At 50.3% G+C, this 26897-nt stretch overlaps 1 protein-coding gene across 1 annotated transcript in view; it reads right to left on the reverse strand.

The window, feature by feature from the left end:
• LOC140125832 (sex hormone-binding globulin-like) overlaps nucleotides 1-26897 on the reverse strand; it is a 66236-nt gene that overhangs the window by 11647 nt on the left and 27692 nt on the right. The window contains exon 2 of the mRNA XM_072144706.1: nucleotides 7561-7676. Coding sequence (XP_072000807.1) covers nucleotides 7561-7676 — 116 coding nt within the window. The remainder of the gene's footprint in view (nucleotides 1-7560; nucleotides 7677-26897) is intronic.

Raw genomic sequence — 26897 nt, forward strand, 5'->3', positions numbered from 1 at the left:
GAAAAAATAGGAGCTTTTTATGTTAGGATTGGGTAACACAAAAGACAGGGGATAGTGTGCCCTGAGCTTGCCCCAACCCCTGTCCCTTCCTATTGCCCCCCCACGCTAAACTGTGGGGCGACTACTTGAAGACTCGGAATACACTGGATAAGTGTGGGAAGGGAAACACAAACAGACTGACAAACATAAAACACAAAAGAATAGTAAACTAGCCGGAGTCACAACGAGAGGGAACGTCAATAGCAAAATCAATAGGCAAAGAGTCAATGTCAAAAACGAGCCGAGGTCACAACGATACAGATACAGAGCAAGTCAAACCTAATGCTGAGAGCGAGTGGAGAAGGGATTTCAAACACTGGCACAGGTGACTAGTGAAGCTGCAATTTATGCAGCCAGAACTCCACCTACAGAACCTGATAGGAGCTGGACAGCTTCTGGGAATTAACCCCTCATGGTGCAGAACAACCAGGCACCAAGCAGAGGTAGCACAAGTCCCAGCAGTTCCGAACACAACTCCTAGACAGCGCGAGATCTTAGCAGCCGCTGCCCAGGACGAGAGGTGGAGTTTGCGCGGATACGCGCCGGGGTTCGGAGAACGCTGCTGGTACCACCAGAAGAACCAGAAGTCCCAGCATTTTCCCTAGCGAACCTGACAGTACCCCCCCCCCCTTGACGGGGGGCCTTCGGACCCCTAGATCTTAAAGATGGCTTCTGAGGGTAGGCCTGATGGAATAACCTGAGTAACCGCGGAGCATGAACATCTCTAGCCGGAACCCAAGACCTATCCTCAGGACCAAAACCTTTCCAATGGACCAGGTACTGGAGAGAGTTACCTACCCATCTGGAATTCACCACCTTTTCCACCTCAAATTCCAGATTCCCCTCTACAATAGATGGAGAAGGAGGGTCAGGAAGAGGCAAAACGGGCTCAACATAGCGCTTCAGAAGACTCTTATGGAAGGTGTTATGGACCCGCCACCCTGCTGGAAGTGTAATCTTGAAGGAAACCGGGTTAACAATATGAGTAACAACAAATGGACCCACAAACCTGGGCGCAAACTTCAAAGAGGGGACCTTCAATTTAAGGTTCGTGGATAACCACACTTTATCCCCCACCACAAACGTATCAGAGTTAGTGCGCCTTCTTTCAGTTTGTTGGACCATAGAATTTTGTGCCCTCTGAATATTCTCCTGAACTTGTGACCAGAGCGAGCGCAACTTGGATGTAATAGCTTCTGCCCGAAGAATATTAGAGACAGGCACAGATGAAAAAGAGAAACGAGGATGAAAACCATAATTGCAGAAAAACGGAGAAACCTGAGTGGAGGAACTACAGTGATTATTAATAGCAAATTCTGCCAACGGAAGGAATTTCACCCACTGGTCCTGACTGTCCGAGACAAAGAGTCGCAGATATTGAATCATCTCCTGATTCATTCTCTCGGACTGACCATTAGACTCAGGGTGAAACGCCGACGAGAACGACAAATTAACTTCCAGTCTAGAACAAAATGCTCGCCAAAATTTGGAAACAAATTGTACGCCCCTATCTGACACAATATCATCTGGTATACCATGGAGGCGTACAATATTCTGTATAAACAATTCAGCTAATTCTTCAGCTGAAGGTAACTTTTTTAATGGAACAAAGTGTCCCATTTTAGAGAAACGGTCCACTACCACCCAAATCACTGTACAGCCTTGAGATGCTGGCAGATCAGTGACAAAATCCATAGACACTTTAGACCATGGCCTGGTGGGAACTGGAAGCGGAAGAAGAGGCCCCTCAGGACGTCTCCTGGGAGTCTTTCCTCGCGCACAGACCTGACAGGCTTGGACAAATGCGTGCACATCTTTAGTCATGTGAGGCCACCAGTAACTTCTCTTTAAGAGATCCAAGGTACTCCGCATTCCCGGATGACCTGCCAATACCGAGCAATGCGTCTCCTCCAACACTCTTAAATGACAAGAAAGAGGAACAAATAATTTGCCTTCCGGAAGGTCTTTAGGTGCAGATCTTTGTCCTGCTAAAATTTGAGAGGAGAGGTGGGAGGAGACACCTGCCAGCACAACCCCTGGAGACAAAATATTACTGTCCGTAGCCTCTGGAAGCTCAGGAGTCCCGAAGCTACGGGACAAGGCATCAGCCTTCACATTTTTTGACCCAGGTCGGTAGGTGACCACAAAATTAAAGCGAGAGAAAAACAAGGCCCACCTAGCCTGACGTGAGTTCAAGCGCTTAGCAGTATCCAAATATACTAAGTTCTTATGATCCGTGAGTACAGTTATAGGATGAAGAGCTCCCTCCAAAAAGTGCCGCCAGACTTCAAATGCCCACTTAATGGCAAGGAGCTCTCGATTACCAATATCATAATTCCTCTCACAAGAAGAAAACTTTCTAGAGAAATATGCACAGGGCCTAAGTCTGGTGAGAGTGGGGGACCCCTGAGACAACACTGCACCTACTCCAACCTCGGAGGCATCAACCTCCACAACAAACGGTAGAGAGAGGTCAGGATGAACCAAAACTGGGGCTGACGAGAATGCCGCTTTTAAAGTTCCAAACGCAGAGCAAGCGGTAGGGGACCAATTGTTTGGATCAGCACCCTTACGGGTTAGATCCGTGAGGGGTTTGGCGATCACGGAAAAGTTCTTTATAAAGTTCCGATACTAGTTAGCGAAACATAAAAAACCTTGTAGGGCCTTAAGATTGGTAGGCCGAACCCAGTCCGTGAGCGCCTGAACCTTACTCCGATCCATCTGTACATCAGAGGGAGTCACAACATAACCTAAGAAGGAAACCTTCTGGACGCAAAAAACACACTTCTCCAGCTTAGCGAAGAGGTGGTTTTTGCGCAACCTGGTAAGTACTTGGCGGAGATGTTGCTGGTGAGAAACCATATCAGGAGAGAAAATCAAGATATCGTCTAGATACACCACCATAAACACACCGATGTAATCATGAAAGATGGAGTTCATAAACCCTTGGAACACCGCTGGGGCATTACTCAAACCAAAGGGCAGAACCAGGTATTCAAAGTGTCCCAAAGGTGTATTAAATGCAGTTTTCCACTCATCCCCTTCTCGGATCCGAATCAGGTTATAAGCCCCTCTGAGATCTAATTTAGAGAAAACTAGGGCCCCAGAAACCTGATTTATGAGATCCGGGATCAAGGGGAGAGGACCTGAGTTTTTTACCGTTATCTTATTTAATTCTCGATAATCAATACACGGCCGTAAACCACCATCTTTCTTCTCAACAAATAAGAACCCGGCCCCAGTGGGCGACTCAGAGGGACGGATATGTCCGATTGCCAAACTCTCATCAATATAACTCTTCAGTGCCTCCCGTTCTGGTACTGACAGGTTATATATACGACCCTTAGGTAATCTAGCATCAGGAAGAAGGTCAATTTTACAATCATACTCCCTGTGAGGAGGAAGGACTTGGGACATCTGAGTAATCAGAGAGAAAACCTGGAAGACTCTGATCTTCCGCCACCACTGTACATAATGAAACTCTGGTCAGGTGATCCTTACAGTGAGGACCCCAGTGAACCAGCTCCAGAGTTTCCCAATTAATTACCGGATTATGGATCCGGAGCCAGGGTAGACCAAGAATGACGTTTTCAGACAAGTTTTCCATAACTAGGAAAGAACACCATTCTTCATGCCTAGCTCCTACCATAAGCTTTATCTGCGGGGTTCGGAATTTAATCAACCCTGCCTGTAGAGGGGTCAAATCCGCACCCGACATCTGGATAGGAGTGGACAAAGGAATCAATGACATGCAAAACTGAGAGACAAAATTATAATCAATTAAATTAGATGCAGCACCTGAATCCAAAAAGGCGCGACCAGTGCAGGAAACAGACTGAAACTTAACCGTACAAGGTAAATACATTCTAGACACAATTGGGAGTACCTGAGCTCCTAAGCAGTCCCCCCGACTACTGCTTAGGAGCGGAATTTTTCCTGCTGCTGCCTCTTGGAACAGGTGTTGATCTGATGATCAAGACTTCCACAGTAGAAACAAAGATGACGTCTCAGTCGATGTTGCTTCCGCTGTGCAGGAGAGATGCTATCCAGCTCCATGGATTCCCATTCTGGACTACCTGGAGACAGACTGGCCGCTGGCTGACAGTCAGAGGACACCCGAGGTGATCGCCTGGATCTTAGGCGACGATCAACTCGGATGACCAGAGTCATAGCATCATCTAATGTCTGTGGCTCGGCATAAGCTAAGACTAAGTCCTGTACTCGGTCTGACAGTCCGGACATAAATTGGTCTTTTAGGGCGCAGTCATTCCATTGCGAGTCAGTCACATACTGTCTGAACTGGGCACAATAATCTTCTGCTGTCCGTTTTCCCTGACACAGAGATCTAAGGTGGGAAACTGCCAGTGCTCGGCGGTCAGGTTCGTCATAAATCTGGCCTAAAGCAGAAAAAAAAGCGTCAAGAGAAGAAAGGGATGGAGAGTCAGGTGGGAGAGAAAAGGCCCAATTTTGCGGATCCCCATGCAACAGGGAAATGACCACGCCCACCCTTTGAGTCTCTGTGCCCGATGAACGAGGGTGTAAAGAAAAATAAAGTTTACAGCCCTCCCGAAATGAAAAAAATTTCTTACGGTCACCAAAAAACAAGTCAGGGAGAGGAACCTTAGGTTCAGGTGCAGGTGGTGGTGGAGCCTGCGGTGTTGTCTGCCCCGAAACCTGCATTTGAAGACGGGCAGACCGACTCTGAACATACTGAGTTAAGGTCTGGACCTGAGCAACCACAGCTGACAAAGGCTCCATGGAAGGAGAGAATGTAGCAGGTCATATACAGGTTGCAGACCTATGTGTGGGCCAGTGTTTCTGTTAGGATTGGGTAAAACAAAAGACAGGGGATAGTGTGCCCTGAGCTTGCCCCAACCCCTGTCCCTTCCTATAGCCCCCCCACGCTAAACCGTGGGGCGACTACTTGAAGACTCGGAATACACTGATAAGTGTGGGAAGGGAAACACAAACAGACTGACAACATAAAACACCAAAGAATAGTAAACTAGCCGGATTCACAACGAGAGGGAACGTCAATAGCAAAATCAGTAAGCAAAGAGTCAATGTCAAAAACTCGCCGAGGTCACAACGATACAGATACAGAGCAAGTCAAACCTAATGCTGAGCGAGTGGAGAAGGGATTTCAAACACTGGCACAGGTGACTAGTGAAGCTGCAATTTATGCAGCCAGAACTCCACCTACAGAACCTGATAGGAGCTGGACAGCTTCTGGGAATTAACCCCTCATGGTGCAGAACAACCAGGCACCAAGCAGAGGTAGCACAAGTCCCAGCAGTTCCGAACACAACTCCTAGACAGCGCGAGATCTTAGCAGCCGCTGCCCAGGACGAGAGGTGGAGTTTGCGCGGATACGCGGCGGGGTTCGGAGAACGCTGCTGACACCACCAGAAGAACCAGAAGTCCCAGCATTTTCCCTAGCGAACCTGAAATTTTATTTTGTGCGTTATGTATTTTTAAACACATTTGTGGATAGCAACCAAATATGTTTTTGTTTTAGCATTTTTGGGAGTGTAAATTCTTGATGTTGTGTGCTGTGGTATATATAAATCTGCTCACTTATTTTTAGTTCCCTATTTGTGCGTAAACCTCCACATACTGTATGTTATCAAGACATTTTCAATGCACTTTTTGTGTTTGTCACAAAGTTACATGAGGGTGGTCAAATGTTAATTGCCAAATGCATGGCCTGGTTGTCTGCTTTCTATTCTATAGATTTATGGCGCCTTTACTGTTTATTCTGTTTTATTGCTATATTTTGCAGGTTGTGACTGTCTTAAAATTTCTAGCTGAAAAGCAGATATCCGGTTATTACAGTGTTACTGATATCATGTGGATTTATTGATGTGAACATTTGTGAGCTCTACACATGACCTTTTAATACATTTGGGATGTGAAGGTAAATATTTTCTGTTTGGAGAACATTTTTTGCCATCAAAGTCAAATTTTAAGTATATTTTATAAAATGTTTCAGTTTGAATCTAAATTGCATGAAGGCGCCGCTGTCTATAAACTCTTTAATGCTTTCAGAAAATCTGTGGTTTGCTGCGGTTCACTTTAATTTTCTTTGCTGTAATTTCGATTTTATTTGTAAACGTCAAAATTGCTCTGACCAAAACCGCGACAAAATATCCAGAAATACCGGGCGATGAAAGGGTTAATATCCCTCGGCTGAATTCGCGCGGGAAGATTCTTAACATCTATCTGTCTGGTTCTCCATCTCCTATAATCCGACCCATTTATATATCTTACTTTTTCTCTATTTATCAATCTTCTATTTCTCTTCTAGTGTATTTATCTCTCATATCCATCTCCTGTGTATACCCTCTCCTCCTGTATATACGTAGAGAGATAGTTGTTGACGCCAAATTCTGACCCTACCATCCGAATGTCACAGCAGAAATCGAGACTCATCAGACCAGGCAACGTTTTTCCAATCTTCTACTGTCCAATTTCGATGAGCTTGTGCAAATTGTAGCCTCAGTTTCCTGTTCTTAGCTGAAAGGAGTGGCACCCGGTGTGGTCTTCTGCTGCTGTAGCCCATCTGCCTCAAAGTTGGACGTACTGTGTGTTCAGAGATGCTCTTCTGCCTACCTTGGTTGTAACGGGTGGCGATTTGAGTCACTGTTGCCTTTCTATCAGCTCGAACCAGTCTGCCCATTCTCCTCTGACCTCTGGCATCAACAAGGCATTTCCACCCACAGAACTGCTGCTCACTGGATGTTTTTTCTTTTTCGGACCATTCTCTGTAAACCCTAGAGATGGTTGTGCGTGAAAATCCCAGTAGATCAGCAGTTTCTGAAATACTCAGACCAGACCTTCTGGCACCAACAACCATGCCACGTTCACAGGCCACAAATCACCTTTCTTCCCCATACTGAGGCCCGGTTTGAACTGCAGGAGATTGTCTTGACCATGTCTACATGCCTAAATGCACTGCCGCCATGTGATTGGCTGATTAGAAATGGCTGAAAGAAAGTGTTAACGAGCAGTTGGACAGGTGTACCTAATAAAGTGGCCGGTGAGTGTATATATAATCAGCTCCTGTATATTCTGCATCTAGAAATCTCGCTTTCATATTTACCTTCTATCATAATAATAATTAATAATTCTTTGTATATAGTGCACACAGATACCGCCGCGCTGCACAGAACTTGCCAGATCAGTCCCTGTCCCCATTGGGGCTCACAATCTGTTCAACCTACCAGTATGTATGGAGTGTAGGAGGAAACCGGAGGAAACCCCCACAGACACCGAGAAAACATACAAACTCTTTGCAGATGTTGACCAGAGTTGCAATGCTATAATGCTAACCAGCGAACCACCATGCTGCCCATCAATCTCCTATAAAATTCTCCCATATTACAGGTTGTTTTACCAGACTAAAGGTTACTGACCGTCTTGCTGACTGTGACTGGTCATAAAACTGTTTTATTTAGGGGCCCCACTTTTAGTTTTGCCCAGGGCCGCACTTGGTCTAGAACCGTCCCTGCTTGTCCTTACCGGGTGACCCTGTGCAGATCGATGTGGACTGTTCCTGCTGGAAGGTCATGGCCCCAGTTCTGTCCTATGTGCATGGATGTCCGTGGATCCAGGAAGCCTCCGTGGCAGCTTCTAGTCTACGACATAACAGCCAAAGTCATTCCGGACCCAAGTACTTCTCCATCTATAACAGCCAAAGTCATTCCGGACCCAAGTACTTCTCCATCTATAACAGCCAAAGTCATTCCAGATCCAAGTACTTCTCCATCTATAACAGCCAAAGTCATTCCGGACCCAAGTACTTCTCCATCTATAACAGCCAAAGTCATTCTGGACCCAAGTACTTCTCCATCTATAACAGCTAAAGTCATTCCAGATCCAAGTACTTCTCCATCTATAACAGCCAAAGTCATTCCGGACCCAAGTACTTCTCCATCTATAACAGCCAAAGTCATTCCAGACCCAATTACTTCTCCATCTATAACAGCCAAAGTCATTCCAGATCCAAGTACTTCTCCATCTATAACAGCCAAAGTCATTCCGGACCCAAGTACTTCTCCATCTATAACAGCCAAAGTCTTTCCGGACCCAAGTACTTCTCCATCTATAACCGCCAAAGTCATTCCGGACCCAAGTACTTCTCCATCTATAACAGCCAAAGTCATTCCAGATCCAAGTACTTCTCCATCTATAACAGCCAAAGTCATTCCGGACCCAAGTACTTCTCCATCTATAACAGCTAAAGTCATTCCGGACCCAAGTACTTCTCCATCTATAACCGCCAAAGTCATTCCGGACCCAAGTACTTCTCCATCTATAACAGCCAAAGTCATTCCAGACCTAAGTACTTCTCCATCTATAACAGCCAAAGTCATTCCGGACCCAAGTACTTCTCCATCTATAACAGCCAAAGTCATTCCAGATCCAAGTACTTCTCCATCTATAACAGCCAAAGTCATTCCGGACCCAAGTACTTCTCCCTCTATAACAGCCAAAGGCATTCCGGACCCAAGTACTTCTCCATCTATAACAGCCAAAGTCATTCCGGACCCAAGTACTTCTCCCTCTATAACAGCCAAAGGCATTCCGGACCCAAGTACTTCTCCATCTATAACAGCCAAAGTCATTCCGGACCCAAGTACTTCTCCATCTATAACAGCCAAAGTCATTCCAGATCCAAGTACTTCTCCATCTATAACAGCCAAAGTCATTCCGGACCCAAGTACTTCTCCATCTATAACAGCCAAAGTCATTCTGGACCCAAGTACTTCTCCATCTATAACAGCTAAAGTCATTCCAGATCCAAGTACTTCTCCATCTATAACAGCCAAAGTCATTCCGGACCCAAGTACTTCTCCATCTATAACAGCCAAAGTCATTCCGGACCCAAGTACTTCTCCATCTATAACAGCCAAAGTCATTCCGGACCCAAGTACTTCTCCATCTATAACAGCCAAAGTCATTCCGGACCCAAGTACTTCTCCATCTATAACAGCCAAAGTCATTCCAGATCCAAGTACTTCTCCATCTATAACAGCCAAAGTCATTCCAGATCCAAGTACTTCTCCATCTATAACAGCCAAAGTCATTCCAGATCCAAGTACTTCTCCATCTATAACAGCCAAAGTCATTCCAGATCCAAATACTTCTCCATCTATAACAGCCAAAGTCATTCCGGACCCAAGTACTTCTCCATCTATAACAGCCAAAGTCATTCCGGACCCAAGTACTTCTCCATCTATAACAGCCAAAGTCATTCCAGATCCAAGTACTTCTCCATCTATAACAGCCAAAGTCATTCCGGACCCAAGTACTTCTCCATCTATAACAGCCAAAGTCTTTCCGGACCCAAGTACTTCTCCATCTATAACCGCCAAAGTCATTCCGGACCCAAGTACTTCTCCATCTATAACAGCCAAAGTCATTCCAGATCCAAGTACTTCTCCATCTATAACAGCCAAAGTCATTCCGGACCCAAGTACTTCTCCATCTATAACAGCTAAAGTCATTCCGGACCCAAGTACTTCTCCATCTATAACCGCCAAAGTCATTCCGGACCCAAGTACTTCTCCATCTATAACAGCCAAAGTCATTCCAGACCTAAGTACTTCTCCATCTATAACAGCCAAAGTCATTCCGGACCCAAGTACTTCTCCATCTATAACAGCCAAAGTCATTCCAGATCCAAGTACTTCTCCATCTATAACAGCCAAAGTCATTCCGGACCCAAGTACTTCTCCCTCTATAACAGCCAAAGGCATTCCGGACCCAAGTACTTCTCCATCTATAACAGCCAAAGTCATTCTGGACCCAAGTACTTCTCCATCTATAACAGCTAAAGTCATTCCAGATCCAAGTACTTCTCCATCTATAACAGCCAAAGTCATTCCGGACCCAAGTACTTCTCCATCTATAACAGCCAAAGTCATTCCGGACCCAAGTACTTCTCCATCTATAACAGCCAAAGTCATTCCAGATCCAAGTACTTCTCCATCTATAACAGCCAAAGTCATTCCGGACCCAAGTACTTCTCCATCTATAACAGCTAAAGTCATTCCGGACCCAAGTACTTCTCCATCTATAACCGCCAAAGTCATTCCGGACCCAAGTACTTCTCCATCTATAACAGCCAAAGTCATTCCAGACCTAAGTACTTCTCCATCTATAACAGCCAAAGTCATTCCGGACCCAAGTACTTCTCCATCTATAACAGCCAAAGTCATTCCAGATCCAAGTACTTCTCCATCTATAACAGCCAAAGTCATTCCGGACCCAAGTACTTCTCCCTCTATAACAGCCAAAGGCATTCCGGACCCAAGTACTTCTCCATCTATAACAGCCAAAGTCATTCCGGACCCAAGTACTTCTCCCTCTATAACAGCCAAAGGCATTCCGGACCCAAGTACTTCTCCATCTATAACAGCCAAAGTCATTCCGGACCCAAGTACTTCTCCATCTATAACAGCCAAAGTCATTCCAGATCCAAGTACTTCTCCATCTATAACAGCCAAAGTCATTCCGGACCCAAGTACTTCTCCATCTATAACAGCCAAAGTCATTCTGGACCCAAGTACTTCTCCATCTATAACAGCTAAAGTCATTCCAGATCCAAGTACTTCTCCATCTATAACAGCCAAAGTCATTCCGGACCCAAGTACTTCTCCATCTATAACAGCCAAAGTCATTCCGGACCCAAGTACTTCTCCATCTATAACAGCCAAAGTCATTCCGGACCCAAGTACTTTTCCATCTATAACAGCCAAAGTCATTCCGGACCCAAGTACTTCTCCATCTATAACAGCCAAAGTCATTCCAGATCCAAGTACTTCTCCATCTATAACAGCCAAAGTCATTCCAGATCCAAGTACTTCTCCATCTATAACAGCCAAAGTCATTCCAGATCCAAGTACTTCTCCATCTATAACAGCCAAAGTCATTCCAGATCCAAATACTTCTCCATCTATAACAGCCAAAGTCATTCCGGACCCAAGTACTTCTCCATCTATAACAGCCAAAGTCATTCCGGACCCAAGTACTTCTCCATCTATAACAGCCAAAGTCATTCCGGACCCAAGTACTTCTCCATCTATAACAGCCAAAGTCATTCCAGATCCAAGTACTTCTCCATCTATAACAGCCAAAGTCATTCCAGATCCAAGTACTTCTCCATCTATAACAGCCAAAGTCATTCCAGATCCAAGTACTTCTCCATCTATAACAGCCAAAGTCATTCCAGATCCAAATACTTCTCCATCTATAACAGCCAAAGTCATTCCGGACCCAAGTACTTCTCCATCTATAACAGCCAAAGTCTTTCCGGACCCAAGTACTTCTCCATCTATAACCGCCAAAGTCATTCCGGACCCAAGTACTTCTCCATCTATAACAGCCAAAGTCATTCCAGACCTAAGTACTTCTCCATCTATAACAGCCAAAGTCATTCCGGACCCAAGTACTTCTCCATCTATAACAGCCAAAGTCATTCCAGATCCAAGTACTTCTCCATCTATAACAGCCAAAGTCATTCCGGACCCAAGTACTTCTCCATCTATAACAGCTAAAGTCATTCCGGACCCAAGTACTTCTCCCTCTATAACAGCCAAAGGCATTCCGGACCCAAGTACTTCTCCATCTATAACAGCCAAAGTCATTCCGGACCCAAGTACTTCTCCATCTATAACAGCCAAAGTCATTCCAGACCCAAGTACTTCTCCATTTATAACAGCCAAAGTCATTCCGGACCCAAGTACTTCTCCATCTATAACAGCCAAAGTCATTCCGGACCCAAGTACTTCTCCATCTATAACAGCCAAAGTCATTCCAGATCCAAGTACATCTCCATCTATAACAGCCAAAGTCATTCCTGACCCAAGTACTTCTCCATCTATAACAGCCAAAGTCATTCCAGACCCAAGTACTTCTCCATCTATAACAGCCAAAGTCATTCCGGACCCAAGTACTTCTCCCTCTATAACAGCCAAAGGCATTCCGGACCCAAGTACTTCTCCATCTATAACAGCCAAAGTCATTCCGGACCCAAGTACTTCTCCATCTATAACAGCCAAAGTCATTCCGGACCCAAGTACTTCTCCATCTATAACAGCCAAAGTCATTCCGGATCCAAGTACATCTCCATCTATAACAGCCAAAGTCATTCCGGACCCAAGTACTTCTCCATCTATAACAGCCAAAGTCATTCCGGACCCAAGTACTTCTCCATCTATAACAGCCAAAGTCATTCCGGACCCAAGTACTTCTCCATCTATACCTCCCCATACTTAAACCCCTTAGGGACCAGGCCCCTTTTCCATTTTTTATTCCCCACTTGTCTTCTGCCAAATAGATTGTATTTGCCATTTAATTTTCCCTGCCAAAAAAACCATTTGCTCCATATTCTATTGGCCATGTATTTACAGCTTTCACTGTGTGCCCCAAATGTCTCCTTTATTCTCTGGGTCCGAATAACGTTATATTTTAACTGTTTTATTGAGAAATATGCAAAAATAATAAGACAGCAGTGGGATTTTGTATCAAAGGCGTCGAGCACCCAATAAGATAGACTTGAGGAATCGTATAAGACGTTGTGCACCCTATAAGATATATGTCGCGCGTCCCATAAGACAGGCGTGGCGTGTCCCATAAGACGTTGTATACCCTATAAGACACGTTTTATGATATTATTATTGCTACTATTACGGGATTGTACAACCATTTTAACACTTATTAAAATGGCATAAAGTGTTGAGTCAGACGTTTGGGAACCATTTTCCGTTATAGGGGATCAGAAATTTTGGGATGTGGTGATAAACAAATGAAATCATAAAAATGTTGGGTATTTTATTTGAGTTCTGAGGAACTGTATTTTTAGACCCCTTCGGGTACTTGAGCGGATCCAATATAGCGTTGCACTATATGGGGATTTCCTCATGCTACAGACAACTGTTATAGATTGAGCAGAATGACATGTTGGGGTCTCGCATAGACTCACTATGCTGGCATTTAAAGGGAACCTGTCACCACATTTTCACACATACAGCCAGTGACAGGTTCCCATGGAGCCCTAGTAACTAACTGACGCCCTTTTTCAGCTACAGCAGGGAATAAAAGTATTTTGTCAGCCACCAATTGTACACGTTCTCTGTCTTATAAAGATGAGCGATTCCTGTACCTGACATCATAGGTAGAACCTCAACTATGAGAGACAAAATGAGTAAATAAATCCAGGAAGTCAAATTGTCTGATTATTAAAGAATTTATTTTCAAATTATGGCGGAAAAGATGAAAATAACACTTACCTGTAATTGGAACTTTTTCGCCCCCACAGCGGCACCACAGGAGGATCCCCCCACCCCAGAGACAGGAAACAAAGGACTGTGCAACATCCCCACCGGGGCCTTTTCTTGGGGCCTGGAGGCAGCTGGGGCCCAGAATACCGGAGTGGCTGGCGGTTGCGGCCTAGGGCATGCTGATGTCACGGTGCTTGGCATGGGGACCGGAGGGCTGTCCTCCAGCAGGTGGTGTGTGCAAGAAATATGGAGGGAGAGGCTGATGTACTGGTTTTCCTTGGGGCAACCCCTGAGTGTCTGTAAGATAAGTCCCTGGGTAATGGAGGGGGAGCCCTTGGTGTTATAGCCGTATCCAGGGAACAGATGGAGGCAACGTTGTGCAAAAAGTAACTTGCGGTTCTTTATTGAAACAACTGCAGGGAACAAGCCAAAAGATCTGGTTACAGATTCCAGTTTATAGGAGGGGTCCGGATTACTGGAGTGGTCATGGAGAGTGATCCTCAGGAGTTGGTTCACCAGCCTGGTAGTAGGTGCAGGCTGGGAGGTAGCTGTGTCCAGATATGGAAGCTGCAGCTTTGTCCTGGGTCTAAGTTCTGAGTGTGGCACTGGAGGTGTGCGTCACACCATCTCTCTAGTCACTGACAGATCTGTGCTCTCTGGGAGAGCTGGGGCCTAGGAGCTGCTCATGTGGTGAGAGCATGTGCTCTCAGTGGTCTCTGGAACTCAAGAGGCCTTGCCCCTTCCTGTCCAGGTGGTGGCTCACTCTCCAATCACACTCCAGTTCACATAAAAGAATATCATTGGATAAGAGACATCACATACCTTAACCCTTGCTATACAGGCAATGTCTACCACTGCTAATTACCTCTATACGACTGAGGGGCTTACTCGCAACACTCTTCTGTCTGCACATTGGCAGGGGTGTTGAAACTGGAACCCTTTAAAGGACACCTGTCATCAGGTCTGTGTCACTAGTCCTGTCACTACTACCTGTTGGAGCCGCTTACAAGGATCCATCCCAGCCTTTATCTAGTTATTTCATACATTAATTATTGTAAAATCATCTATTTTTTATCATGTAAATGAGGCTGGTCACATGGTCAGAGGCAGTGATGTCACCTCTGTTCTCCTCCCCTCTCCTCCCCCTGCTCATGTCTGTGTGTAATGTATAGTAAAGCATTGCTGGTGTCTGTGCTGCATCTGCTGACATGCTGCATCCTCCTAATATACAGGTGAGAGACACCGACATCAGCTACACATGTATCTGACATGTTCTGCTGTAACATGGAGCTGCTGTATCTCTCCTAAACACACACACATGCACACACAGGCTGCAGGGGGCGTGGCCACCAGCACCAGGAAGCACATCATTATACAGCCTCACATCATTATACAGGCTGTCAGTCATGCACTGGGGGTGTGGCTGCGCCTCCCACTCATGAATAGAGTGGACAGCTTGAATATGCTAATGCTTCATTGGACATTTCACAGGTCATTTGTATACAGTTTTAGGACCTCATTGCTTAGGTTTACAGGCATGTAGAGGGACAATGAAGGGATAGAGGCAATGCTCTCTAATGGCAGTTTATGAAAATATATTTAGTTTAGGGGGGTTATTTTGCATGACGGGTTCTCTTTAAATGCAGCCCCTCCTCACAACGCACCAGTTTAGTTTCAGAGAACCTTAATTCAGGATGCAACCAAACAATTTTATTACAACTGTAATTTCAGCTGGAATAAAAGAGTTAATGTATATATTGTCTATAACCAATAATATGCTGTGTTATTATTGTAAAGCAAGCTGGAAGCTGATTGGGGAGTGCTGCGACCTCACTATGGAAGTATAACACCCCTTGTGGGCGGAAGCACCTGGGCTGAGTGTAGCACCTACCTGTGCTGCAGAAGCCAGTGTCACACTACCAGGAAGCAAAGCCTACTCAACCTGCTGTTGATGTTCAAATAAAGAACTGAGTTGATTTGCACAATGCCCCTCCACGTGATCCCTGGATCCGACTGCTTCACCATCAGGGGCTCCCCATTCTCCATCAGCTAGGGATTTCTATATACAACTCAGAAGTTACCCCAGGGAGAAACCTCCTTCATCAGCCTCTCCCTCTATTTTTATTACACACCACCTGCTGGAGACCTGCCAGTCTGTAGGCCCGTCCTCTGGTCCCAACACACAGCACTGTGACCATAGTGTGCCCAATGCTGCATAAGCCAGCCACTCCGATATCCTGGGCCCCGGCTGCCTCCAGCCACCCGGAGAAAGGCTAGGCCCTGGTGGGGGATGTTGATAATTCCTAGGAGGGGAGGAACTGGAGACATCACAGTTTACCAAATGATAGGTTGTGAGCAGAAGAAATGTCCAATTGATAATGTCGAAAAAAGGTAGTAGGAATACGCAGGTAGCTACCCTTGATTCCGAGTGGAATAGGCCTTGTGCCCCAGTGGAACCAGTAAATCTTTGATCTGGTAACAGGAAGCAATGGTACTTCTGCTCCATCGAGCTATTGCAGTGATGGCGAACCTTTTAGAGACTGAGTGCCCAAACTACAACGGAGACCCACTTATTTATCACAAAGTGCCAACACAGAAATGTAATTTGGGATTTATACTCCCTGCTCTGTCACAGTTTTCATTGATACCAGCACCTGAGGACACCAATAAAGCAGAAAATAGTCCCAGGTAGAGCTGTCACTTTAAAATACCTCTGTGCACAGCAAGTCCTGGGCTGTCTGGGACTGCAGGAAGATACCTGGAGTCATCTCTGGTGATGACCTGAGTGCCCACAGAAAGGGCTCTGAGTGCCACCTCCGGCACCAGTGCCATAGGTTAGCCATCACTGAGCTATTGTCACCTTACTAGCAGATAATAGGACAAGAAGACATTCAGTGGCCCTAAACTGGTTAGTTTTCTGCACATAAAGGGGGATAGACCTACATACATCCCAGGAATGAAACTGTGACACAAGAAGGATTGGGACACAAAGAAGGGAGGAAAATCTCAAGTTGACAATGACAAGCGGAAATCACCTTAGGTGAAAAAGAGGGCAGTCTTCTAAAAGAAAGACCAATTTAAGGGAAAGGTTCCGAAGAGATGAGTCTTGGAGAAGCTCAAAAGGAGGACCTTTCAAAACAGATAATAAGCCCAGGGAGGAACAGAGGGAGAACTAATGGCGCGTAACCTAGAGGCTCCATTAAGGAGTCTGTTAACTATGGAAAACTGTGCCACCCTGCAGTCTAAAAAGGCCCTGAAGGCTGCCACCTGCACTTTAAGGGTCAATACTCTAAGCCCCTTGTGTAGACCACTTTGAAGAAAGTCCAATATTAAACTAATATCTGAAGCAGATGATTGGTCCCTCTGTCCTTAGTAAAATTGAGGAAAACTCTCCAAAGTAGATATTACCTTGTCCGACAAGCCTTTAGGTTCCGTCCATCCTGAGGGACAAGAAAAAAAAAAAGTTGGTGGTTTGTGAGGGTTCCAGTCCTTTGTTTCCTGTCCCTGGGAGTGGGGGAATCCTCCTGTGGTGCCGCTGTGGAGATGTAGGTCTACAAACAAGTAAGATTTCTGGCTCTCACAGACCTACCTGAAGAGCTTTTATTAAAATATAAAGTATAAAATATAACACAAACCAAACATCATATACAATAAATACAATTACTTACCTGCTGGTCCAGCCCCATTCACACAAAAAACAATAACTTAAAATACACCAAAAAGAATAAACACTACATACCACAACCCATCAATCCAAACCACATAAAGTCCAGGTTCGGTGCCTCCAAGCCCCTGCATCTATATATACTCAGAACACAAAACAAAAATCTACTGTGCAGCACCAGCCCAACACCAGGAGAGGAGAGGACAGACTAAGGGACACTAAAGGAGAACCCCCTCCAAAGAAGCCCTCCCCGTGCCCAGCCTCTCATACTCCAGAGAGCGCACCTTCACCAGGAGGGAGAGGACAGACTAAGGGGCACTAAGGAGAGAGGCCCTCCCTGTGCCCAGCCTCTCATACTCCAGAGAGCGCACCTTCACCACGAGGAGAGAGGACAGACTAAGGGACACTAAGGAGAGAGGCCCTCCCCGTGCCCAGCCTCTCATACTCCAGAGAGCGCACCTTCACCAGGGGGGGAGAGGACAGACTAAGGGACACTAAGAAGAGAGGTCCTCCCCGTGCCCAGCCTCTCATACTCCAGAGAGCGCACCTTCACAAGGAGGGGAGAGGACAGACTAAGGGACACTAAGGAGAGAGGTCCTCCCTGTGCCAAGCCTCTCATACTCCAGAGAGCTCACCTTCACCAGGAGGGAGATGACAGACTAAGGGGCACTAAGGAGAGAGGCCCTCCCCGTGCCCAGCCTCTCATACTCCAGAGAGCGCACCTTCACCAGGAGGGAGAGGACAGACTAAGGGGCACTAAGGAGAGAGGCCCTCCCTGTGCCCAGCCTCTCATACTCCAGAGAGCGCACCTTGACCACGAGGAGAGAGGACAGACTAAGGGACACTAAGGAGAGAGGCCCTCCCCGTGCCCAGCCTCTCATACTACAGAGAGCGCACCTTCACCAGGAGGGAGAGGACAGACTAAGGGACACTAAGGAGAGAGGTCCTCCCCGTGCCCAGCCTCTCATACTCCAGAGAGCGCACCTTCACCAGGGGGGAGAGGACAGACTAAGGGACACTAAGGAGAGAGGTCCTCCCCGTGCCCAGCCTCTCATACTACAGAGAGCGCACCTTCACCAGGAGGGGAGAGGACAGACTAAGGGACACTAAGGAGAGAGGCCCTCCCCGTGCCCAGCCTCTCATACTCCAGAGAGCGCACCTTCACCAGGGGGGAGAGGACAGACTAAGGGACACTAAGGAGAGAGGCCCTCCCTGTGCCCAGCCTCTCATACTCCAGAGAGCGCACCTTCACCAGGATGGGAGAGGACAGCCTAAGGGACACTAAGGAGGACCTCCCCGTGCCCAGCTTCTCATACTCCAGAGAGCGCACCTTCACCAGGAGGGAGATGACAGACTAAGGGACACTAAGAAAAGAGGTCCTCCCCCTGCCCAGCCCCTCATACTCCAGAGAGCGCACCTTCACCAGGAGGGAGAGGACAGACTAAGGGACACTAAGGAGAGAGGCCCTCCCCGTGCCCAGCCTCTCATACTCCAGAGAGCGCACCTTCACCAGGAGGGGAGAGGGCAGACTAAGGGACACTAAGGAGAGAGGACCTCCCCGTGCCCAGCCTCATACTCCAGAGAGCACACCTTCACCAGGAGGGGAGAGGGCAGACTAAGGGACACTAAGGAGAGAGGTCCTCCCCGTGCCCAGCCTCTCATACTCCAGAGAGCGCACCTTCACCAGGAGGGAGAGGACAGACTAAGGGACACTAAGAAAAGAGGTCCTCCCCCTGCCCAGCCCCTCATACTCCAGAGCGCGCACCTTCACCAGGAGGGGAGAGGGCAGACTAAGGGACACTAAGGAGAGAGGTCCTCCCCGTGCTCAGCCTCTCATACTCCAGAGAGCGCACCTTCACCAGGAGGGAGAGGACAGACTAAGGGGCACTAAGGAGAGAGGTCCTCCCCGTGCCCAGCCTCTCATACTCCAGAGAGCCCACCTTCACGAGGAGGGGAGAGGGCAGACTAAGGGACACTAAGGAGAGAGGTCCTCCCCGTGCCCAGCCTCTCATACTCCAGAGAGCGCACCTTCACCAGGAGGGGAGAGGGCAGACTAAGGGACACTAAGGAGAGAGGTCCTCCCCGTGCACAGCATCTCATACTCCAGAGAGCTCACCTTCACCAGGAGGGAGAGGACAGACTAAGGGACACTAAGAAAAGAGGTCCTCCCCCTTCCCAGCCCCTCATACTCCAGAGAGCGCACCTTCACCAGGAGGGAGAGGACAGACTAAGGGACACTAAGGAGAGAGTCCCTCCCCGTGCCCAGCCTCTCTTACTCCAGAGAGCACACCTTCACCAGGAGGGAGAGGACAGACTAAGGGACACTAAGGAGAGAGGTCCTCCCCGTGCCCAGCCTCTCATACTCCAGAGAGCGCACCTTCACCAGGAGGGAGAGGACAGACTAAGTGACACTAAGGAGAGAGGTCCTCCCCGTGCCCAGCCTCTCAAACTCCAGAGAGCCCACCTTCACGAGGAGGGGAGAGGGCAGACTAAGGGACACTAAGGAGAGAGGTCCTCCCCGTGCCCAGCATCTCATACTCCAGAGAGCTCACCTTCACCAGGAGGGAGATGACAGACTAAGGGACACTAAGAAAAGAGGTCCTCCCCCTGCCCAGCCCCTCATACTTCAGAGAGCGCACCTTCACCAGGAGGGGAGAGGACAGACTAAGGGACACTAAGGAGAGAGGTCCTCCCCGTGCCCAGCCTCTCATTCTCCAGAGAGCGCACCTTCACCAGGAGGGAGAGGAAAGACTAAGGGACACTAAGGAGAGAGGTCCTCCCGGTGCCCAGCCTCTCATACTCCAGAGAGCCCACCTTCACGAGGAGGGGAGAGGGCAGACTAAGGGACACTAAGGAGAGAGGTCCTCCCTGTGCCCATCCTCTCATACTCCAGAGAGCGCACCTTCACCAGGGGGGAGAGGGCAGACTAAGGGACACTAAGGAGAGAGGCCCTCCCCGTGCCCAGCCTCTCATACTCCAGAGAGCGCACCTTCACCAGGGGAAGAGGACAGACTAAGGGACACTAAGGAGAGAGGCCCTCCCCGTGCCCAGCCTCTTATACTCCAGAGAGCGCACCTTCACCAGGAGGGGAGAGTACAGACTAAGGGACACTAAGGAGAGAGGCCCTCCCCGTGCCTAGCCTCATACTCCAGAAAGCGCACCTTCACCAGGAGGGAGAGGACAGACTATGGGACACTAAGAAGAGAGGTCCTCCCTGTGCCAAGCCTCTCATACTCCAGAGAGCGCACCTTCACAAGGAAGAGAGAGGACAGACTAAGGGGCACTAAGGAGAGAGGTCCTCCCTGTGCCCAGCCTCTCATACTCCAGAGAGCGCACCTTCACAAGGAGGGGAGAGGACAGACTAAGGGACACTAAGGAGAGAGGCCCTCCCCGTGCCCAGCCTCTCATACTCCGAAGAGCGCACCTTCACCAGGGGGGGGGGGGGCAGACTAAGGGACACCAAGGAGAGAGGCCCTCCCCATGCCCAGCCTCTTATACTCCAGAGAGCGCACCTTCACCAGGGGAGAGAGGACAGACTAAGGGACACTAAGGAGAGAGGTCCTCCCCGTGCCCAGCCTCTCATACTCCAGAGAGCGCACCTTCACCAGGAGTGGAGAGTACAGACTAAGGGACACTAAGGAGAGAGGCCCACCCCGTGCCCAGCCTCATACTACAGAAAGCGCACCTTCACCAGGAGGAAGAGGACAGACTAAGGGACACTAAGGAGAGAGGTCCTCCCTGTGCCCAGCCTCTCATACTCCAGAGAGCGCACCTTCACCAGGGGGGAGAGGCCAGACTAAGGGACACTAAGGAGAGAGGTCCTCCCCGTGCCCAGCCTCTCATACTCCAGAGAGCGCACCTTCACCAGGATGGGAGAGTACAGACTAAGGGACACTAAGGAGAGAGGCCCTCCCCGTACCCAGCCTCATACTCCAGAAAGCGCACCTTCACCAGGAGGAAGAGGACAGACTAAGGGACACAAAGGAGAGAGGTCCTCCCCGTGCCCAGCCTCTCATACTCCAGAGAGCTTACCTTCACCAGGGGGGAGAGGACAGACTAAGGGGCACTAAGGAGAGAGGCCCTCCCCGTGCCCAGCCTCTCTTACTCCAGAGAGCGCACCTTCACCAGGAGGGAGAGGACAGACTAAGGGACACTAAGGAGAGAGGTCCTCCCTGTGCCCAGCCTCTCATACACCAGAGAGCGCACCATCACAAGGAAGGGAGAGGACAGACTAAGGGACACTAAGGAGAGAGGTCCTCCCTGTGCCCTGCCTCTCATACTCCAGAGAGCGCACCTTCACAAGGAGGGGAGAGGACAGACTAAGGGACACTTAGGAGAGAGGTCCTCCCCGTGCCCAGCCTCTCATACTCCAGAGAGCGCACCTTCACCAGGAGGGAGAGGGCAGACTAAGGGACACTAAGGAGAGAGGCCCTCCCCGTGCCCAGCCTCTCATACTCCAGAGAGCGCACCTTCACCAGGGGAAAGAGGGCAGACTAAGGGACACTAAGGAGAGAGGTCCTCCCCGTGCCTAGCCTCTCATACTCCAGAGAGCGCACCTTCACCAGGAGGGAGAGGGCAGACTAAGGGACACTAAGGAGAGAGGTCCTCCCCATGCCCAGCCTCTCATACTCCAGAGAGCGCACCTTCACCAGGAGGGAGAGGACAGACTAAGGGGCACTAAGGAAAAAAGGTCCTCCCTGTGCCCAGCCTCTCATACTCCAGAGAGTGCACTTTCACCAGGGGGGAGAGGACAGACTAAGGGACACTAAGGAGAGAGGTCCTCCCCGTGCCCAGCCTCTCATACTCCAGAGAGCACACCTTCACCAGGGGGGAGAGGACAGACTAAGGGACACTAAGGAGAGAGGGCCTCCCTGTGCCCAGCCTTTCATACTCCAGAGAGTGCACCTTCAACAGGGGGAGAGGACAGACTAAGGGACACTAAGGAGAGAGGCCCTCCCCGTGCCCAGCCTCTCATACTCCAGAGAGCGCACCTTCACCAGGAGGGAGAGGGCAGACTAATGGACACTAAGGAGAGAGGCCCTCCCCGTGCCCAGCCTCTCATACTCCAGAGAGCGCATCTTCACCAGGGGAGAGAGGGCAGACTAAGGGACACTAAGGAGAGAGGTCCTCCCCATGCCCAGCCTCTCATACTCCAGAGAGCGCACCTTCACCAGGAGGGAGAGGACAGACTAAGGGGCACTAAGGAGAGAGGTCCTCCCTGTGCCCAGCCTCTCATACTCCAGAGAGTGCACTTTCACCAGGGGGGAGAGGACAGACTAAGGGACACTAAGGAGAGACGTCCTCCCCGTGCCCAGCCTCTCATACTCCAGAAAGCGCACCTTCACCAGGGGGGAGAGGACAGACTAAGGGACACTAAGAAGAGAGGGCCTCCCTGTGCCCAGCCTTTCATACTCCAGAGAGTGCACCTTCACCAGGGGGAGAGGACAGACTAAGGGACACTAAGGAGAGAGGCCCTCCCCGTGCCCAGCCTCTCATACTCCAGAGAGCGCACCTTCACCAGGGGAGAGAGGGCAGACTAAGGGACACTAAGGAGAGAGGTCCTCCCCGTGCCCAGCCTCTCATACTCCAGAAAGCGCACCTTCACCAGGAGGGAGAGGACAGACTAAGGGGCACTAAGGAGAGAGGTCCTCCCCGTGCCCAGCCTCTCATACTCCAGAGAGTGCACTTTCACCAGGGGGGAGAGGACAGACTAAGGGACACTAAGGAGAGAGGTCCTCCCTGTGCCCAGCCTCTCATACTCCAGAGAGTGCACCTTCACCAGAAGGGAGAGGACAGACTAAAGGAAATTAAGGAGAGAGGTCCTCCCCGTGCCCAACCTCTCATACTCCAGAGAGCGCACCTTCACCAGGGGGAGAGGACAGACTAAGGGACACTAAGGAGAGAGGCCCTCCCCGTGCCCAGCCTCTTTTACTCCAGAGAGCACACCTTCACCAGGAAGGGAGATGGCGGACTAAGGGACACTAAGGAGAGAGGTCCTCCCCGTGCCCAGCCTCTCATACTCCAGAGAGCGCACCTTCACCAGGGGGAGAGGACAGACTAAGGGACACTAAGGAGAGAGGCCCTCCCCGTGCCCAGCCTCTCATACTCCAGAGAGTGCACCTTCACCAGTGGGAGAGGACAGACTAAGGGGCACTAAGGTGAGAGGTCCTCCCCGTGCCTAGCCTCTCATACTCCAGAGAGTGCACTTTCACCAGGGGGAGAGGACAGACTAAGGGACACTAAGGAGAGAGGTCCTCCCCGTGCCCAGCCTCTCATACTCCAGAAAGCGCACCTTCACCAGGAGGGAGAGGACAGACTAAGGGACAGTAAGGAGAGAGGGCCTCCCCGTGCCAAGCCTTTCATACTCCAGAGAGTGCACCTTCACCAGGGGGAGAGGACAGACTAAGGGACACTAAGGAGAGAGGTCCTCCCCATGCCGCCCAGCCTCTCATACTCCAGAGAGCGCACCTTCACCAGGGGAGAGAGGGCAGACTAAGGGACACTAAGGAGAGAGGTCCTCCCCGTGCCCAGCCTCTCATACTCCAGAAAGCGCACCTTTACCAGGAGGGAGAGGACAGACTAAGGGGCACTAATGAGAGAGGTCCTCCACGTGCCCAGCCTCTCATACTCGAGAGAGTGCACTTTCACCAGCGGGGAGAGGACAGACTAAGGGACACTAAGGAGAGAGGCCCTCCCCATGCCCAGCCTCTCATACTCCAGAGAGCGCACCTTCACCAGGGGAGAGAGGGCAGACTAAGGGACACTAAGGAGAGAGGTCCTCCCCGTGCCCAGCCTCTCATACTCCAGAAAGCGCACCTTCACCAGGAGGGAGAGGACAGACTAAGGGTCACTAAGGAGAGAGGTCCTCCCCGTGCCTAGCCTCTCATACTCCAGAGAGTGCACTTTCACCAGGGGGAGAGGACAGACTAAGGGACACTAAGGAGAGAGGTCCTCCCCGTGCCCAGCCTCTCATACTCCAGAAAGCGCACCTTCACCAGGAGGGAGAGGACAGACTAACGGACAGTAAGGAGAGAGGGCCTCCCCGTGCCCAGCCTTTCATACTCCAGAGAGTGCACCTTCACCAGGGGGAGAGTACAGACTAAGGGACACTAAGGAGAGAGGTCCTCCCCGTGCCGCCCAGCCTCTCATACTCCAGAGAGCGCACCTTCACCAGGGGAGAGAGGGCAGACTAAGGGACACTAAGGAGAGAGGTCCTCCCCGTGCCCAGCCTCTCATACTCCAGAAAGCGCACCTTTACCAGGAGGGAGAGGACAGACTAAGGGGCACTAAGGAGAGAGGTCCTCCACGTGCCCAGCCTCTCATACTCGAGAGAGTGCACTTTCACCAGCGGGGAGAGGACAGACTAAGGGACACTAAGGAGAGAGGTCCTCCCTGTGCCCAGCCTCTCATACTCCAGAGAGCGCACCTTCACCAGGGGGGAGAGGACAGACTAAGGGGCACTAAGGAGAGAGGACCTCCCCGTGCCCAGCCTCTCATACTCTAGAGAGTGCACCTTCACCAGAAGGGAGAGGACAGACTAAAGGAAACTAAGGAGAGAGGTCCTCCACGTGCCCAACCTCTCATACTCCAGAAAGCGCACCTTCACCAGGGGAAGAGGACAGACTAAGGGACACTAAGGAGAGAGGCCCTCCCCGTGCCCAGCCTCTTATACTCCAGAGAGCGCACCTTCACCAGGAGGGGAGAGTACAGACTAAGGGACACTAAGGAGAGAGGCCCTCCCCGTGCCTAGCCTCATACTCCAGAAAGCGCACCTTCACCAGGAGGGAGAGGACAGACTATGGGACACTAAGAAGAGAGGTCCTCCCTGTGCCAAGCCTCTCATACTCCAGAGAGCGCACCTTCACAAGGAAGAGAGAGGACAGACTAAGGGGCACTAAGGAGAGAGGTCCTCCCTGTGCCCAGCCTCTCATACTCCAGAGAGCGCACCTTCACAAGGAGGGGAGAGGACAGACTAAGGGACACTAAGGAGAGAGGCCCTCCCCGTGCCCAGCCTCTCATACTCCGAAGAGCGCACCTTCACCAGGGGGGGGGGGGGCAGACTAAGGGACACCAAGGAGAGAGGCCCTCCCCATGCCCAGCCTCTTATACTCCAGAGAGCGCACCTTCACCAGGGGAGAGAGGACAGACTAAGGGACACTAAGGAGAGAGGTCCTCCCCGTGCCCAGCCTCTCATACTCCAGAGAGCGCACCTTCACCAGGAGTGGAGAGTACAGACTAAGGGACACTAAGGAGAGAGGCCCACCCCGTGCCCAGCCTCATACTACAGAAAGCGCACCTTCACCAGAAGGAAGAGGACAGACTAAGGGACACTAAGGAGAGAGGTCCTCCCTGTGCCCAGCCTCTCATACTCCAGAGAGCGCACCTTCACCAGGGGGGAGAGGCCAGACTAAGGGACACTAAGGATAGAGGTCCTCCCCGTGCCCAGCCTCTCATACTCCAGAGAGCGCACCTTCACCAGGATGGGAGAGTACAGACTAAGGGACACTAAGGAGAGAGGCCCTCCCCGTACCCAGCCTCATACTCCAGAAAGCGCACCTTCACCAGGAGGAAGAGGACAGACTAAGGGACACAAAGGAGAGAGGTCCTCCCCGTGCCCAGCCTCTCATACTCCAGAGAGCTTACCTTCACCAGGGGGGAGAGGACAGACTAAGGGGCACTAAGGAGAGAGGCCCTCCCCGTGCCCAGCCTCTCTTACTCCAGAGAGCGCACCTTCACCAGGAGGGAGAGGACAGACTAAGGGACACTAAGGAGAGAGGTCCTCCCTGTGCCCAGCCTCTCATACACCAGAGAGCGCACCATCACAAGGAAGGGAGAGGACAGACTAAGGGACACTAAGGAGAGAGGTCCTCCCTGTGCCCTGCCTCTCATACTCCAGAGAGCGCACCTTCACAAGGAGGGGAGAGGACAGACTAAGGGACACTTAGGAGAGAGGTCCTCCCCGTGCCCAGCCTCTCATACTCCAGAGAGCGCACCTTCACCAGGAGGGAGAGGGCAGACTAAGGGACACTAAGGAGAGAGGCCCTCCCCGTGCCCAGCCTCTCATACTCCAGAGAGCGCACCTTCACCAGGGGAAAGAGGGCAGACTAAGGGACACTAAGGAGAGAGGTCCTCCCCGTGCCTAGCCTCTCATACTCCAGAGAGCGCACCTTCACCAGGAGGGAGAGGGCAGACTAAGGGACACTAAGGAGAGAGGCCCTCCCCGTGCCCAGCCTCTCATACTCCAGAGAGCGCACCTTCACCAGGGGAAAGAGGGCAGACTAAGGGACACTAAGGAGAGAGGTCCTCCCCGTGCCTAGCCTCTCATACTCCAGAGAGCACACCTTCACCAGGAGGGAGAGGACAGACTAAGGGACACTAAGGAGAGAGGCCCTCCCCGTGCCAACCCTCCAATTCTCCAGAGAGCGCACCTTCACCAGGAGGGGAGAGGGCAGACTAAGGGACACTAAGGAGAGAGGTCCTCCCCGTGCCCAGCCTCTTATACTCCAGAGAGCTCACCTTCACCAGGAGGGATATGACAGACTAAGAGACACTAAGAAAAGAGGTCCTCCCCCTGCCCAGCCCCTCATACTCCAGAGAGCGCACCTTCACAAGGAGGGGAGAGGACAGACTAAGGGACACTTAGGAGAGAGGTCCTCCCCGTGCCCAGCCTCTCATACTCCAGAGAGCGCACCTTCACCAGGGGAGAGTACAGACTAAGGGACACTAAGGAGAGAGGCCCTCCCCGTGCCCAGCCTCATACTCCAGAAAGCGCACCTTCACCAGGAGGAAGAGGAAAGACTAAGGGACACAAAGGAGAGAGGTCCTCCCCGTGCCCAGCCTCTCATACTCCAGAGAGCTTACCTTCACCAGGGGGGAGAGGACAGACTAAGGGGCACTAAGGAGAGAGG

The sequence above is a fragment of the Engystomops pustulosus genome, chromosome 4 (assembly GCF_040894005.1).
Source record: "Engystomops pustulosus chromosome 4, aEngPut4.maternal, whole genome shotgun sequence".
Classification (NCBI taxonomy): Eukaryota; Metazoa; Chordata; class Amphibia; order Anura; family Leptodactylidae; genus Engystomops; species Engystomops pustulosus.